Source organism: Schistocerca serialis, chromosome 2, assembly GCF_023864345.2.
Source record: "Schistocerca serialis cubense isolate TAMUIC-IGC-003099 chromosome 2, iqSchSeri2.2, whole genome shotgun sequence".
In the NCBI taxonomy this organism is placed as follows: Eukaryota; Metazoa; Arthropoda; class Insecta; order Orthoptera; family Acrididae; genus Schistocerca; species Schistocerca serialis.
The window spans coordinates 1,086,586,473-1,086,605,147 of NC_064639.1; the positions used below are offsets into that span (position 1 = coordinate 1,086,586,473).

The following is an 18,675-nucleotide window of genomic DNA, read 5'->3' on the forward strand; positions in this document are numbered from 1 at the left end:
AGGCAAATGGAACAATTTTAATAGCTGAGGTGTGCCATATAGTTCTAAAACTCTACGTGCTTTCAGTCTTCCTTGTTGGTTGATTCAACGTTTGAAGTCGTCGGTCGAGGAGGTGGCGACAGTCACTCATTGTCGGCCGTCGCTGTTGCAGAAGCTGGATGTTGGCGCGCCTTCTTCTCGACACTGTCACCAGGCGAAACGGGCTGTTGATGTGCGCCAGCTAATGCTTCCCGTCCGCGACACCCTGTCAGAAACTATCATAGCAAGTCGAGCGCAATTCCATGCTGCCCAACCCCGAAAGCGCGGCAACTCGCGGGAGTGTCACTCAACACACCTGCTCCACCGCCCTACTCCAGCCAGACTCTCTCTTCCCGTGCTCCATGCAGCAGAGTTAACACTACCAAAGATCCTAAACACTTTTGTTCTCCACACGACCTATCGATGTATTCGTTCGATAGCATAGTTTTCCCTAGGCAAGACCCAGCGTAAAAATACAAATAGTATTTACAAAACAAACCAATTATACATCGACATAAATGCATAAACATATATACACTCCTGGAAATAGAAAAAAAAAACACATTGACACCGGTGTGTCAGACCCACCATACTTTCTCCGCACACTGCGAGAGGGCTGTACAAGCAATGATCACACGCACGGCACAGCGGACACACCAGGAACCGCGGTGTTGGCCGTCGAATGGCGCTAGCTGCGCAGCATTTGTGCACCGCCGCCGTCAGTGTCAGCCAGTTTGCCGTGGCATACGGAGCTCCATCGCAGTCTTTAACACTGGTAGCATGCCGCGACAGCGTGGACGTGAACCGTATGTGCAGTTGACGGACTTTGAGCGAGGGCGTATAGTGGGCATGCGGGAGGCCGGGTGGACGTACCGCCGAATTGCTCAACACGTGGGGCGTGAGGTCTCCACAGTACATCGATGTTGTCGCCAGTGGTCCGCGGAAGGTGCACGTGCCCGTCGACCTGGGACCGGACCGCAGCGACGCATGGATGCACGTCAAGACCGTAGGATCCTACGCAGAGCCGTAGGGGACCGCACCGCCACTTCCCAGCAAATTAGGGACACTGTTGCTCCTGGGGTATCGGCGAGGACCATTCGCAACCGTCTCCATGAAGCTGGGCTACGGTCCCGCACACCGTTAGGCCGTCTTCCGCTCACGCCCCAACATCGTGCAGCCCACCTCCAGTGGTGTCGCGACAGGCGTGAATGGAGGGACGAATGGAGACGTGTCGTCTTCAGCGATGAGAGTCGCTTCTGCCTTGGTGCCAATGATGGTCGTATGCGTGTTTGGCGCCGTGCAGGTGAGCGCCACAATCAGGACTGCATACGACCGAGGCACATAGGGCCAACACCCGGCATCATGGTGTGGGGAGCGATCTCCTACACTGGCCGTACACCACTGGTGATCGTCGAGGGGACACTGAATAGTGCACGGTACATCCAAACCGTCATCGAACCCATCGTTCTACCATTCATAGACCGGCAAGGGAACTTGCTGTTCCAACAGGACAATGCACGTCCGCATGTATCCCGTGCCACCCAACGTGCTCTAGAAGGTGTACGTCAACTACCCTGGCCAGCAAGATCTCCGGATCTGTCCCCCATTGAGCATGTTTGGGACTGGATGAAGCGTCGTCTCACGCGGTCTGCACGTCCAGCACGAACGCTGGTCCAACTGAGGCGCCAGGTGGAAATGGCATGGCAAGCCGTTCCACAGGACTACATCCAGCATCTCTACGATCGTCTCCATGGGAGAACAGCAGCCTGCATTGCTGCGAAAGGTGGATATACACTGTACTAGTGCCGACATTGTGCATGCTCTGTTGCCTGTGTCTATGTGCCTGTGGTTCTATCAGTGTGATCATGTGATGTATCTGACCCCAGGAATGTGTCAATAAAGTTTCCCCTTCCTGGGACAATGAATTCACGGTGTTCTTATTTCAATTTCCAGGAGTGTGTGTATATATATATATATATATATATATATATATATATATATAGTAAAACAATTACAATATATAAAGACACAGAAATGTCATATCTTCAGGTAACAAAATAAGGAAAAAAATTTATAGTACAATAGATGGAAATAGGAGGATATGCATTTCCGGCGCTACAACGTATCCATTAGCAAGACGTTGGCTCCGATGTCGACCAGCAGACTGGTACCGTGCGGGCATACAGTTCCTCCCAATAAGGTCGCCTAGGCGGTCGCATTAAACGGAGATTATGTTGAAATGCAGGGTTTTTTAGCCAAAAGAGTGAGTCATAATGTAGTGTACTGGAATCCCAGATAAAACCAACCTGCTTTCAGAAGTAAATGTGTTGTATTACTTATTGAACGCGCAACGTACAGTCAAAGCATCCTAATAGTGTATCTCGAGATTCGTTCTTAAGGTGTGCAAAGTCATTAAAAAAATGGTTCAAGTGGCTCTGAGCACTATGGGACTTAACATCTGTGGTCATCAGTCCCCTAGAACTTAGAACTACTTAAACATAACTAACCTAAGGACATCACACACATCCATGCCCGAGGCAGGATTCGAACCTGCGACCGTAGCAGTCGCGCGGTTCCGGACTGCGCGCCTACAACCGCTAGACCACCGCGGCCGGCTGCAAGGTCATTCTTTTAATACCAAATGATTACCTGAAGGTAAGAAAATACATTTAATTAAGACTTAATAAATTTTCCAGAGACATAACCTCCTTTATTAACAGCTAGTTGAAAATTTCGACATTGGCAGGGTATTTATTTATACGAAATTGGTGTGCCTGTGTTATTAAGAGATGTGATGCCATGTCCCTTCGGACCTGCATCCATGTCCAAAAGAGCAGGCACTGCAGTGACTATAACCTGACGGCTGTAAAGGAAATGTATTCGCAGTTGCGAATATGAACCACCATCGACTGTATTTTGGAATGATGACAATGAAAATTTGTGGGGATCGGCTTGGAACCCGGATTTCCGGCTCCGCACGAGGGGTCGCATTAAACGCATCGGATATCCGTGCACAAATCGTGGCCAGACCCAAACTTTCATATATCGTTTGTCCACGTGTGACATTGCAGGCACAGGCACTGCAATTCTGCATTTATTCGCCAATACCAGGCCTGCGACTCTCAATAAATGTCCTTTCCGGACGGAATATGTAACGTACAAGTGCAGGATGTGATGTATAACCACAACATGTGGAAGTTTGGGTCTGGCTATAATTCGGGCACGGACAGCCGAAGCGGTTGAGGCGACTGCTCGCGTAAAGCGGGGAGACCAGGTTGAGCCCCGATCCGGCACAAGTTTTCATTGATGACATTCCAAAATACCGCCGATGGTGGTTCATATTCGTAACTGGGAATACAGTTCCCGTGTTTATTTATAGCTGTGCCCGAGGCTTTCTACTCGTGGAATTTCATTTTGAGTTAAGAAGCTTGTCTGAATTCGACTGTTGAAGTAGTATGAGTGGGACATGGCCGAATAGCTTACTTGCTTGAAAGTTTCTTCAGGTTTGCTGCCGGATCCTAAAATCAACTTCACTCGATATTTCTGCGATCCAACTATTCGCCATCTTCAGGAAAATGCTGCTTCTGCTGATGAGTCCCGCTGAGAACTGACGCCAGGTTGCAAATCGACATTCTATATAGGCCACCGTTCAGTACACGGCGCATGCGCCGCCCATCACGGTTGCTGCCCTCCAAGACAGGGAGGTGGCGCCGCCCTTAGTGGAACACTGCTGGCAACGATATATCGCACTGAGGGCCGCACCGAAGAACGTTCAGTTTTGATGCGAGACAATACAGGATTCCACGTCTTGCTAAGAGGAAACTCATTGTCTCTGTTGATTAAATTATCCGCCAACCGAATTTCAATCGCCTCTTTATAGACACTGTTCCAGAAACCGCAAATGTTGGCAACTACCACAGTTTCATCAAATTTCATACTGTGTCCCTCATTTAAGCAGTATTCTGCTACTGTCGATTTTTCCGGCTGTTGTAGCCTCGTATGACGTTGATGTTCCACACACCTATCATGCACTGTGCGAATCGAACGGCCAATGTAAGTTTTCCCACATTGACACGGAATTTTGTACACCCCGGGTTTCCTAAGCCCCAAATCATCTTTCACAGAGCCGAGCAGTGCCCTAATCTTAGAAGGTGGACGGAACACACTCTTAATGTTAAAATTCCTTAAAATTCGTCCAATCTTAAACGATTAGCCTCCAGCATAAGGAAGAAAGGCCACCGATCTATGTTCCTCTTCATACACCTCCGTGGATGGTCCAAACTCCATATCCCGACGAATCTGCTTCTCGGAGTGTCCATTTTCCTTAAAAACAGCCATCAAATGCGCAAGTTCTTGGGTTAAGCTGTCCGCGTCGGAAATGGCATATGCTCTCCGTACCAAAGTCCTAAGGACGCCACTGCGTTGGTGTAGTGGATGAAAACTCTTAGGATGCAGATACAAATCTGTGTGCATCGGCTTTCGGTGAACACTTTGTCCTAAAGCACCATCTGGTTTTTTATAAACCATAACGTCTAAAAATGGAAGCATCCCATCATTTTCAACCTCCATAGTAAATTTGATGCGGGGATGAAGACAGTTGAAGTGGTCCAAAAATCTATTAAGAGCATCACGTCCATGCGGCCAGACGAAAAATGTATCATCCACATATCTCCAGAAGCACGTTGGTTGCAAAGCTGAAGTCCTCAGTGCCGTATCCTCGAAGGCAGCAACCGTGATGGGCGGCGCATGCGCCGTGTGCTGAACGATGGCCTATATAGGACGTCGATTTGCAGCCTGGCGTCAGTTCTGAGCGGGACTCATCAGCAGAAGCAGCATTTTCCTGAAGATGGCGAACAGCTGGATCGCCGAAATATCGAGTGAAGTTGATTTTAGGATCCAGCAGCAAACCCGAAGAGACTTTCAAGACTTATTACGCCGGGAAAGCCTACGTAATCACAGCTTACTTGCTTCACTAACGTAGGAGAGAGTCGTGTAGAGCTGGCTGTGCAGAAAACCAGTGACGCTAATGTCCACGCCTGCAACATGCAGCGTCTGGCTTTGTGCTTTTTTTATGTTTTCTGCATAAGATAAGCTCACCGGGAATTGTGCACGTTTTAGCGAAATGATAAACCTCCTTGCGGCGCCCCACTCCCTATGCGGTCGATATTACCTAAGCCAGTGGTAAACTACCAGATCCCTACAGCCCACTAGTGGGTATTCCAGCTTTCATGGCGGATGGTAGGTGCAAGGTTGGATTGGGTTGTTTGGGGAAGGAGACCAGACAGCGAAGTCATCGGTCTCAGCGGATTATGGAAGGACACGGAAGGAAGTCGGGCGTGCCCCTTCAAAGGAACCATCCCTGGAGCGATTTAGGAAAATCACGGGAAACCTAAATCAGGATGGCCGGACGCGGGATTGAACCGTCGTCCTCCCGAATGCGAGTCCAGTGTGCTAGCCACAGCGCCACCTCGCTCGGTAGGCGCAAGGGTTTTTAAAAACGTTATCATTAGGTTTCAAAAAAGTTTGACATAACGTTTTGTGCTAGTAATTATTATTATTCGCTTTAACTTGTTTCTTTGATTTTAAATTTTATGAAGTAATGTTACCCCCCCTACTTTGTAAATCACCATTGCTGTGGAACTGGTGGGCGGTCAGAGAATTTTGCACTAACGGATACACAAAAGTTGGTGGCAGATGAAAAAGGTTGACTCCCACCCGATTTAAACATGCATTAGCAGACGTCGTGCACCCAGGTGATGAAAACTTTCAATCAGGTGCGAATAATAATTCAACCTGACCATTTCAGACTTCCGGCGAGCACCACAACGAATTTAAATTATTTTACTGAACTGGTTAGCTTAACTTCCTGCAAGCTTGAAAGTAGAGAGGGACAAAAATTCAATCATTTGTGTAAAACCAGTTTCTTAAGAGTTCTGTAGATATTCGAAAGCTGACATTTGGGGTATTCTCTCTGCTCTTGTCTTTAAATATCTGTTACTTGTTCACTTCGAACTTCAACAAAACTCAGTCATGAAAAACGCCAATCTTGTTATAATAAAGTCAGATTCAAACGCAAGAAACATTCTTCCACACAAACGTTCACTTCAGTTTTCTTGACAGATAGATAAATCACTTCTCACTTTCAACGATGTGTTTTAATGGGACATAGCCTTTACAGTATCATCGATGTTGATCATAATCTGTCAGGACAGGAACTGAACTAATCGCAATTAAATTTTCATTTACGACACTGATCATCACTTTTTTATTTGTTACGTACAGTCGAGTACATTTATTACATTTAAATCAGATGGCGATAACCATGGCGATAACACACTGGGTAACGCTCGTTTCACAACAATTCCCGCAAACGTGCCATTTCGAGGTCACACACAATATCGACGACCGCAGATAATAGCTCACTCTTAAGAGAGCACTCTTACGTGAAGCGTAGCGGTCGATAAATCATTACGTGACATTTTGTAATATCAATTATTGTAATAAATCATTCCAACAAAAAGACGTGTTTTTGTTAATCACCGGTACGTGCGAACGAAATCTTGTGAGTGGCCTGTATCAAATACTAACGCGAGTCTCTGCTATACTCCATGTCTTCCACGTCAATATGTTTGCATCTGGAAACGCTTCAAGGCCACCATAATCTGCATGATTCCCCCATACAACAGCAAGTGTGAGCCACGTACTCCCTCCAAACACTGCTTGTACATCACATGTGAAGTTCAAATGCAGCCCACGAAATACATTTGGACCTCCAATCAGTTGTTGTTTATTAAACTGTCCAGCCAAGTCTTCGCGTTAGTATTTGATACAGGCCACTCACAAGATTTCGTTCGCACGTACCGGTGATTAACAAAAACACGTCTTTTTGTTGGAATGATTTATTACAATAATTGATATTACAAAATGTCACGTAATGATTTATCGACCGCTACGCTTCACGTAAGAGTGCTCTCTTAAGAGTGAGCTATTATCTTCAATAATTTACAAAATTAAGAATGAAGTAAACTTGTTTTGTATTTTGCAGTATGCTTTTCAATGTAATGGAGCACAGAAATTTTATAACAGACACATCACCACTGTCATTAAATGTCTCTTAGAAACGCATACAACCAATCAAGATAGAATATGATGACCAAAACGGAGTTAAACACCACGAGGTTAAGTGCAAGCAATGAAAAAAGTCGTGGTTTCTGGAATCTAGTGTGCCGGCCGAAGTGGCCGTGCGGTTAAAGGCGCTGCAGTCTGGAACCGCAAGACCGCTACGGTCGCAGGTTCGAATCCTGCCTCGGGCATGGATGTTTGTGATGTTCTTAGGTTAGTTAGGTTTAACTAGTTCTAAGTTCTAGGGGACTCATGACCTCAGCAGTTGAGTCCCATAGTGCTCAGAGCCATTTGAACCATTTTGAATCTAGTGTTGTTGTTTTGCATCCCGTTACATGAATTTTTTTCATGTTAGCTTTGTTAAAATGCTCTGTTACTTTCTCATGAATGTAATACAAATGTGTTCTATAATACTGTATATCATTTACATTCAGTATGATCTGAGAATAAACGATGAAATAAATAATTAGTGATTTCCAAGAATGTTGTTGGCAGGAATCTAAGAGGACAGCTTAAATTGCTACGACTGAAACGTGCAACAATAAAATTCATTCTCTTCCCTCTCACAAATATTTGGCTCTTTATTTCCGAATATGTACCGCCTTTCGAGTATGTGGTTAGGCAGGAACCTAAGAGGATAGTTTACAATGGTGCGAGTGAAACTAGAGACATTAACATAGGCGTTCATGCGGTCGTCAACACTGCGTGTGACGTCTAAATGACATCACGTTTGCGGGAAGCGTTATAAAACGAGCATGACTCCAACACACTCAAAGAGGCTCTTCTACCGCGCGAAGTCCTTCGCCTCTTCGACGATAGCGATTAGCTCTTTGCTTGGCGGCTGCGTCGAAGATGGCGCCGCCGTCGTGTTACTGCGCCCTCCCACGACATGAATCAGATAAAATAAACCATTTAAATACACAATTACTGTTTTACAAACACACAGATAACACCGGCAATAATCTTGCAGAGCGGTGGACTCAGGTGAAAGGATCAGAGCACTATATTGCCCTTGGGGTGGGAAACTTCCCCTAAAGGCGGAAGAATCAGCAATGATAAACGTCATGAGGATGCAGAAGGCAATGGAAACCACAACATTAAAGTCACATAATGTGTGCCCACAGGACAGGTTGTCTGTAACTGTAACAGTATCATGATGGTCCTTCCATTGGCAAATGATTCCGGAATAGCCCCCCCCCCCCATTCGGATCCTCGGAAGGGGAGTGCCAAGGCAGATTAGATTAGATTAGTACGTGTTCCATAGATCATGAATGCGACACTTCGTAATGATGTGGAACGTGTCAAGTTAATAAAAGGTGTCTATACAAGATATTACAGCAGACAAAATATAACATGACACTCAGTTACTATATCCAAAAATTCATCTAATGAGTAGGAGGAGTTGCCATTATGAAATTCTTTTAATTTCCTTTTAAATGATATATTGCTATCTGTCAGACTTTTGATGCTATTAGGTAGGTGACCAAAGACTTTTGTGGCAGCATAATTTACCTCCTTATGAACCAAAGTTAGATTTAACCTTGAGTAGTGAAGATCATCCTTTCTCCTAGTGTTGTAGCCATGTATACTGCTATTACTTTTGAATTCTTTCGGATTGTTAATAACAAATTTCATAAGTGAATATATATGTTGTGAGGTTACAGTGAAGATTTCTAGCTCTTTAATTAAGTGTCTGCAGGATGATCTTGGATGAGCTCCAGCAATTATTCTGATTACACGCTTTTGTGCAATGAACACTCTTTTACTCAATGATGAGTTACCCCAGAATATGATGCCATACGAAAGCAGAGAACGAAAATAGGCGTGGTAAGCTAATTTACTCAGATGTATATCGCCAAAATTTGCAATGACCCTAACAGCATAAGTAGCTGAACTCAAACGTTTCAGCAGATCCTCAGTGTGTTTTTTCCAGTTCAACCCCTCATCAATGCATACACCTAGAAATTTTGAATATTCTACCTTAGCTACTGATTTCTGATCGAAGTCTATATTTATTAATGGGGTCATTCCATTTACTGTGTAGAACTGTATATACTGTGTTTTGTCAAAGTTTAATGAGAGCCCATTTGCAGAGAACCACTTAATGATTTTCTGAAAAACATCGTTTACAATGTCACCAGTTAATTCTTGTCTGTTGGGTGTGATAGCTATACTTGTATCATCGGCAAAAAGTACCAGCTTTGCATCTTCTTGAATATAGAATGGCAAGTCATTGATATATATTAAGAACAGCAGAGGACCCAAGACCTTACCTTGCGGCACCCTATTCTTGATTTTTCCCCAGTCTGAGAAATCACCAGTTTTTTGCATATTATGTGAACTGTTTATTTCAACTTTCTGCACTCTTCCAGTTAGGTATGATTTAAACCATTTGAGCACTGTCCCATTCATACCACAATACTTGAGCTTATCTAGAAGTATTCCATGATTTACACAGTCCTTCCATTGGCAAAAGATTCCGGAATAGCCCCCCTCCCCCCCATTTGGATCCTCAGAAGGGGACTGCCAAGGCAGAGGTGACTATGAGAGAAGAACTCCATAACCAACAAAAGGATACCGTTCTAAGAGTCTCGCCGTGGAATGTCAGAAGTATGAATGTGGTACAGAAGCTAGAAAATCTGAAAAGGGATATTCAAAGGCTCAGTCTAGATATAGTGGGGGTCAATGAAGTGAAATGTACATAAGAGAAGGATTTATGGTCAAATGAATAAAGGATAAAATTAACTGCAGCAGAAAATTGTATAACAGGAGTAGGATTCACTATGAATAGGAAGGTAGGGCGGAGAGTGAGTTAGTAGTAGTAGTAGTCTTATTCATCTATAGATCTATTTTCGTATACACATATATTTACAGACTTCTAGTTAGAGACAATAATTAGATTTACTCCTTGTATACAATACTTTTTTTTACAAATAACTTACTAAATAATGTAATGCCACATTGTTCACTCATATCTCACTATCAGTCACTGCACACACTATACACACATTGTTTCATGACACTTCACTCACTACACACACACACGCACACACGCACGCACGCACGCACACACACACACACACACACACACACACACACACACACACACACACACACACACTGGTGATCTCTGGGCCATTTTCTGTACCACAACTTCCCATTTGCTCTCCTGAGAAACTGAGTCAGCATCCCCCGTAATGAGTGAGATGTTGAGCTCAGAAAGAGGAAGAGGTGTTAGTATTGTGCTATGCATAGCTGCCTTTTTAAAGAAGTGGTTTTTGGCAATTTCTTTAATCTCTTTTGGTAATTTATTGTACAGTTTTGTTCCTTGGTAGAAAGTGCTGTTTTGAGTTTTATGTTTATTTTTTCTTGGTGAATGTAAGTTTAGTCTATTTCCTGTTGCATGGTAATGGACAGAGCTGTTTGTGCAGTAATTACCAATGTTATTTTTGATGTGTACAACTGCCTAGTAAATCTATTCACACGCAGCAGTTAAAATCCCCAGTGTTTTGAACAGGCCTTTACAATGAGCTCGACTACCATTTTTGGTTATGATTCTTATGGCTCTTTTCTGGAGTTTGAAAATTGTGTTCATATTTTGTGCATTTGTTCCCCAAAAAATAATTCGATAGCTAAGAATTGAGTGTACATATGAATAGTATGTAACTAAAAGACACAGCATGTTACACACTGATGATAGGATACTAAGGGCATAAAATGCTGATGACATTCTGTTTGCAAGTACCTTTGCGTGTTCACACCACTTCAACTGAGAATCAATATTCATTCCTAGAAATTTTGCATTTGTTACACAGTCTATGGAGGTGCCATTTACATTTAATTTTACATTGTCATTTTCCCTCTTCAAACTGAAATTCATGACATTAGTTTTCTTTATGTTCAATGTCACTTTATTACTTCTTGACCAATCATAAACTTCCTTTAGAGTTTCATTTGCTTTCTCGGCAAGGAGTTCTCTTGTTTTCTCAGTGAATATAATATTGCTGTCATTAGCGAAGAGGATTTTTTCACCATGAGTAACACTACTGGGAAAGTCATTGATGCATATCAGGAACAGTATTGGTCCTAATATGCTACTGTGAACAGCTGATGACATTCTGTTTGCAAGTACCTTTGCGTGTTCACACCACTTCAACTGAGAATCAATATTCATTCCTAGAAATTTTGCATTTGTTACACAGTCTATAGAGGTGCCATCTACATTTATTTTTACATTGTCATTTTTCCTCTTCAAACTGAAATTCATGACATTAATTTTCTTTATGTTCAATGTCACTTTATTACTTCTTGACCAATCATAAACTTCCTTTAGAGTTTCATTTGCTTTCTCGGCAAGGAGTTCTCTTGTTTTCTCAGTGAATATAATATTGCTGTCATTAGCGAAGGGGATTTTTTCACCATGAGTAACACTACTGGGAAAGTCATTGATGCATATCAGGAACAGTATTGGTCCTAATATGCTTCTGTGAACATCTGAGTGGTAGTGTTGTTCTCGTCAGAATCGACAGCAAACAAGCACCAACAACAATAGTTGAGGAATACATGCCGACGTTGCAAACTGAAGATGAAAAGATAGAGAAAGTATATGAGGTTATTGAACAGGTAATTCATTGTGTAAAGGGAGATGAAAATCTAAAAGTCATGGGGGACGTGAATGCGGTTCTGTGAGAAGGAGCAGAAGAAAGGGTTACAGGAGAATATGGGATTGGTACTAGGAATGACAGAGGAGAAAGACTATTTGAGTCCTGCAATAAATTTCAGCTAGTAATAGCGAATACTCTGTTCAAGAATCACATGAGGAGATGGTATACGAGTACTCGGAAAAGGCCAGATGATATGGGAAGATTTCACTCAGATTACGTCATGATTAAGGCAGAGATTCTGAAATCAAATACTGGATTTTAAGGCGTACCCAGCAACAGATATAGACTCAGATCACAATTTAGTGTTAAAGAGTAAGCTGAAGTTTATGACACTAGTCAGGAAGAATCAATGCGCAAAGTAAGTACCAAGGAATGAAGAGATACCCCTGAAGTTCTCTAGGGCTATAGGTACTGCGATAAGGAATAGCTCAGTAGGCGGTTCAGTTGAAGAGGAATCGACCCATCTAAAAAGGGTACTAACATAAGTTGGAAAGAAAAACGTAGGTATAAACAAGGAAATTGCGAAGAAACCATGGGTAACAGAAGAAATGTTTCAGTTGATCGATGAACGAAGGAAGTACAAACATGGTCAGGGGAATTCAGGAATACGGAAAGACAAGTAGCTTGGGAATGAAATATATAGAAAGTTGAGGGAAGCTAAAGCGAAATTTGCTGCATGTAGAGTGTGAAGAAATCGAAAAAGTTATAATTGTCTTCAGGACTAACTCAGAATATGGAAAAGTCAAAACAACCTTCGGCGAAATTAAATGCAAGGGTAGTAACATTAAGAGTGCAATGGTAATTCTACTGTTAAATGCAGAGGAGAGCGCGGAAAGAGTACACTGAAGGCCTCTATGTGGGGGAAGACTCGACTGATGTGGTAAAAGAAGAAATGGGTGTTGATATAGAAGAGGTAGATGATCCGGTCTCAGAATTTGAAAGATCTTTGGCAGACTTAAGATCAAATAAGAGGGAAGGGATAGTCAACATTCCATCACAATTTCTAAAATCATTGAGGGGAAGTGACAACAACACGAATATCTACGTTGACGTGTAGAATGTATGAAACTGGTGATATAGCATCTGACTTTCGGAAAAATGTCATCCACACAGTTCCGAAGACTGCAAGAGCTGACATGTGCGACAATTACGGTACAATCAGGTTAACATCTCTTGCATCTAAGTTGCTTACAAGATAGTATACAAAATAATGGAAAAGAAAATTGAGTATATGTTAGGTGACGATCAGTTCAGCTTTAGGAAAGGTAAACGCATCAGAGTGACAGTTCTGACGTTGCGATTGATAGTGGAAGCAAAACTGAAGAAAAATCGAGCCCGCCCCGTTAGCCTTTCGGTCTGACGCACATCTTTCCGGGCGGGAAGGCGTGCCGGTCCTCGGCATGAAGCCACCCGGCGAATTAGTGTCGAGGTCCGGTGTGCCGGCCAGTCTGTAGATGGTTTTTAAGGCGGTTTTCCATCTGCCTCGGCGAATGCGGGCTGGTTCCCATTATTTCGCCTCAGTTACAATATGTCGGCGACTGCTGCGCAAACACTTTCTCCACGTACGCGTACACCATAATTACTTTACCATGCAAACATTGTGGTTACACTCGACTGGTGTAAGGCGTTCCCGGGGGGGGGGGCTCCATTGGAGGCCGAACCGCACAATAACCCTGGGTTCGGCGTGGGGCGGCGGTGGGGTGAGGGGACTGCTGTAATCCGTTGTGGGGTTGGATACCATTGCGGGCTACGGTGGGGACGAAGCCTCTCCGTCATTTCCAGGTCCCCAGTTTCATACAATACAAAACAATACAAAGAAAAATCAAGGCACGTTCACAGGATTTGCCGACCTGGAAAAAGCGTTTGACAATATCAAATGGTGCAAGGTGTTCGAAATTCTGCGAAAAATAGGGGTAGGCTATAGGAAAAGACGGGTATTATACAACTAGTACGACAGGCAAGAAGAAATAATAAAGAGTGGAAGACAGAGAACGAAGTGCTCGGATTAAAAAGTGAGTAAGACAGTGATGTAGTCTTTCGCCCCTACTGTGCAACCTATACATCGAAGAAGCAATGATAGGAATAAAAGAAAGGTTCAAGAGTGGAATTAAAATTCAAGATGAAAGAATATCAATGAAAAGATTCTCTGAAAACATTGCTGTCCTTAGTAAAATTCAAGAAGAATTACAGGATTTGCTGAATGGAATGAACAGTCTGTTTATTTATTTATTTATTTTGGTCCATCAGTCTTCTGACTGGTTTGATGCGGCCCGCCACGAACTCCTCTCCTGTCCCAACCTCTTCATCTCAGAGTAATGAGTACAGAATATGGACTGTGAGTAAATCGAAGAAAGATAATGAAAAGTAGGAGAAATGAGAACTGCGAGAAACTTTGCATTAGGATAGACAGTCACGAAGTAGATGTAGTTAAGAAATTCTGTTACCTCGGCAGCAAAATAACTCATATCGGATGGAGCAAAGAGAGATCAAGATTAGACTAGCACTGGCAAAAAGAGCATTTCTGGCCAAGAGAAGTCTAGTAGTATCAAACACTGGCCTTAATTTGAGGAAGATACGTATGAAAATGTACGTTTGGAGCATAGCATTGTATGGTAGTGAAACATGGACTGTAGGGAAACGGAACTGATGAAATTAGAAGCTTTTGAGATGTAAGGATATTGAAAATTAGATGGATTGATAATGTACGCAATCAGGAGATTCTCCACAGAATCGGTGAGAACAGAAATATATGAAGAAGAGACAGTATGGTAGATCTGTTAAGATATCAGGGAATAACTTCCATGGTACTAGAGAGAGATAAAGATAGGAATATATCCAGAAAATAATTGAGGGCGCAGCTGCTACCCTGAGATGAAGAGGTTGGCACAGAAGAAGAATTCGTGGCGGACACCATCAGAGCAGTCAGAAGACTGAATATTATTGTTGTTATCAGTGCAGCTGGCACGCAGATTTTTCGCTAGAAGAACCAACAAGGCAGTTCTTTTATCTATATTTTATAACGTGTATTATCAGAGCCCATAAGCGGAGATCACTGGACAGCTTTATCAGTGTGGATGAGCTGTGAATGTTTTCCAACATGTTTACTCTAGCAAGTGTACAGAAAACTTTCCTACTGTATCTGCACATTGTTCTGCGGCATAGATCATCATTCGAGATTTAAGAATACCTTTGTATCGGAATCCTTCTCAGTTTGCACTAAATTTAGAGTTTGACTTCCTTTGTTGCAGGTGCGTGCTACCATGGCTGCGGATTTTCCATCACCCTCTTTGCTGGCGCTTTCCGTGGCGAACAACGAGTTTACGCCAGAACTCTATGCGGTTAGTTTCACATAAAATAACCCTAATCTATTTTTCTTACATTATCTCTGATTTTACCTACAATCGTCGCACTTTCTGTCCTAGTTTTAACTCATTATTGTGGTCTGGTATAGAGACAAGTATAATATAAGCGACATCAGTTTGGAAGTGAGTTTGGTGTACGAAATGACGAGGAAAATATCGGGCGTTAGGGATCCGAGGCAGTAGAGAGCGTCGTCTTTCCCATAAATTTTTCAACTTTATTGCCATGTCAAAATTGTAAATCTTTGAGAAATACAGCTTGACAGCAATGCGTGTTGAAATCAAGAACTTCAGTTTCCGAGGGGCCACAAGCAAAGCCGTCGTCACACGGGAAGAGGCAGCTTACGTGACGTGGGCAGGGACGAGAAATCTTGCGACTTCTCGAGAAACAGCGCAGTTGGCACACGGGACGCGCTGTTTAACTAGATTGATTTGCGCTTTGAGCACTATCTAGCGGCAGTTTTCGGCTTTATTTGGCTGACAAAGTACACAGTTTACATACCAAAATATAGCTGCATTAACCCTGTTGGCGATCGTCGAAGACGTGAGGCGAAAATTGCGAAGACGATTTTGGACTCGTCGATGGCTTCAATAGCGAATTCCTGGTAGAGAAACACTATGTAATGCTACACAACGATCTGAGGTATATACTAGTAGAAGTTATTCGGTAAATCAATTGAATGCTCATCCCATTTCCTGTTTTAAATTGAATATGGCTAAGGTTAGAGTAGCATGGAGAGCTGCATCAAACCAGTGTCAGGACTGAAGACAACAACAACAACATGGCTAAGGTATTGTGTCTAATGTCAGTTTGTGCATGTACAATATCCATACTATCGATGTTACATTGACTACTAACTCTGAAATAACGAACTTCATCACATATTTCCAGAATGAGATTTTCACTCTGCAGCGGAGTGTGCGCTGATATGAAACTTCCTGGCAGATTAAAACTGTGTCCCCGACCGAGACTCGAACTCGGGATCTTTGCCTTTCGCGGGCAAGTGCTCTACCATCTGAGCTACCGAAGCACGACTCACGCCCGGTACTCACAGCTTTACTTCTGCCAGTATCTCGTCTCCTACCTTCCAAACTTTACAGAAGCTCTCCTGCAAGCTCCTGGTAGAGCACTTGCCCGCGAAAGGCAAAGATCCCGAGTTCGAGTCTCGGTCGGGCACACAGTTTTAATCTGCCAGGAAGTTTCATCACATATGTTTCAAAATCGAGTTTCGTTGCCTAATTTCATTATGGAAGAGGAGATTATTTTGAAGCTGCTCGCAATCACTGAAAAATACATTTGCTGGCAAGATACAAACGTGAGGCTGTCCATAAACCCAGAGATAGGTATATATATTTTATACAAAGTTTATTTATTTATTTACAAGTCAAGTTTCGTAGAACCAAATTGAGGAGCAAATCTCCAAGGTCATGGAACGTGTCTGTACATGAAATTAAAACATAAGAGTAATAACAGATAAAAATAAATGTTCATGAACCCGAAAAAAGTTAGTCCATAAGTTTAAGTAAACGCAGTCAACAATACAATAAGAATCAGCTTAATTTTTCAAGGTACTCCTCGACAGAATAGAAGGAGTGACTCATGAGGAACCTCTTCAGTTTCGATTTGAAAGCGCGTGGATTACTGCTATGATTTTTAAATTCGAGTGGTAGCTTATTGAAAATGGATGCAGCAGTATACTACGCACCTCTTTGCACAAGAGTTAAGAAAGTCCGATCCAAATGCAGGTTTGATTTCTGCCGAGTATTAACCGAGTGAAAGCTGCTTATTCTTGGGAATAAGCTAATATTGGAAACAAGAAATGACAGTAAGGAATATATATATATTTAGAGGCCAATGCCAAAACACTCAGATTCGTGAACAGAGGTCGACAAGAGGTTCGTGAACTTACACCACTTATTTTCCGAACCGCCCGTATCTGAGCCAAAAGTATCCTTTTAGAATGTGAAGAATTACCCCAAAATGCAATACCATACGATATAAGCCAATGAAAACAAGCAAAGTAGACTAATTTTCGTGCCGAACGATCACTCACTTCTGACACCATCCGAATAGTAAAAATGGCAATGTTAAGTCTCTGAACAAGATCCGGAACGTGGGCTTTCCACGACAGCTTTCTATCTATCTGAGCACCTAGAAATTTGAACTGTTCAGTTTCACTAATCATATGCCCATTCTGCGAAATTAAAACGCCAGGTTTTGTTGAATTGTGTGTTAGAAACTATAAAAACTAAATCTTACTGTGATTTAGCGTTAGTTTCTTTTCTACAAGCCATGAACTTAGGTAATGTACTGCACTATTTGAAACTGAGGCAATGTTGCACACAACATCCTTCACTACCAACTATTGTCATCAGCAAACAGAAATATTTTAGAGTTACCTGTAATACTAGAGGGCATATCATTTATATAAATAAGGAATAGGAGTGGCCCCGACACTGATCCTTGGGGCACCCCCCACTTGACAGTACCCCACTCAGACCCCACATCAGAGCCGTTATCAACGATGTGAATAATGACCTTTTGCTACCTGTTGCTAAAGTAAGAGGTGAACAAATTGTGAGCTACTCCTTGTATTCTGTAATGGTCCAACTTCTGGAGCAATATTTTGTGATCAACACAATCAAATGCCTTAGTTAAATAAAAAAAAAATGCCAAGCGTTCGAAACCTTTGTTTAGCCCAACCAGTACCTCACAGAGGAAAGAGAATATAGCATTTTCAATTGTTAAACTACTTCTAAAGCCGAACCGTACATTTGATAGCAAATCGTGTGCTATAAAACGATAAATTATCCTTACATACACAGCCTTTTCAATAACTTTTGCAAACACTGATGGCAAAGAAATGGGTCTAAAATTATCTACGTTATCCCTTTCTCCCTTTTTATTAAGCGGGTTTACTACTGAGTACTTTAATCGCTCAGGAAACTGATCATTCCCAAAGGAAAAATTACAAATATGGCTAAATAAAGGGCTAACATGTGCAGCACAATACTTTAATATTCTGCTAGTCTCTCCATCATAACCATGAGAGTCCTTAATCTTAGTGATTTAGTTATTGACTCCAGCATTTGCCAAGAAAATTATATGATTTCCTGTAGAAACTAAATTTTTATTTAATTAACTAGCAATGCTCAGAAAATGATTGTTAAATACTGTACATATATCTGATTTATCTGTAATAGAAACATTTTTACTGCAAACTGACTTTATATCATCGACCTTGAGCTGCTGACCAGACACTTCCTTCACGAATGACCATATAGCTTTAATTTTATCCTGTGAATTAGCTATTCTATTTGCATACCACATACTCTTTGCCTTCCTAATAACATTTTTAAGCACCTTACAATAGTGTCAGTTATGGGCTGCTGTAGCTTGATTGTGACTACTTCTAACATTCTGATATAATTCCCTCTTTGTTCTACAAGCTATCTTTGTCCCACTAGTCAGCCACCCGGGCTGCCCATTACTGCTAGTACCCGTTTAGAAC

The 18,675-nt window shown here is 42.4% G+C and overlaps 1 protein-coding gene across 1 annotated transcript in view; it reads left to right on the forward strand.

Annotated features, from left to right (window-relative positions):
• LOC126456703 (serpin B8-like) overlaps positions 1–18,675 on the forward strand; it is a 118,189-nt gene that overhangs the window by 18,523 nt on the left and 80,991 nt on the right. Inside the window, exon 2 of the mRNA XM_050092439.1 lies at positions 15,053–15,142. Within this exon, the coding sequence (XP_049948396.1) occupies positions 15,065–15,142 (78 nt within the window). The 5' untranslated portion in view covers positions 15,053–15,064. The remainder of the gene's footprint in view (positions 1–15,052; positions 15,143–18,675) is intronic.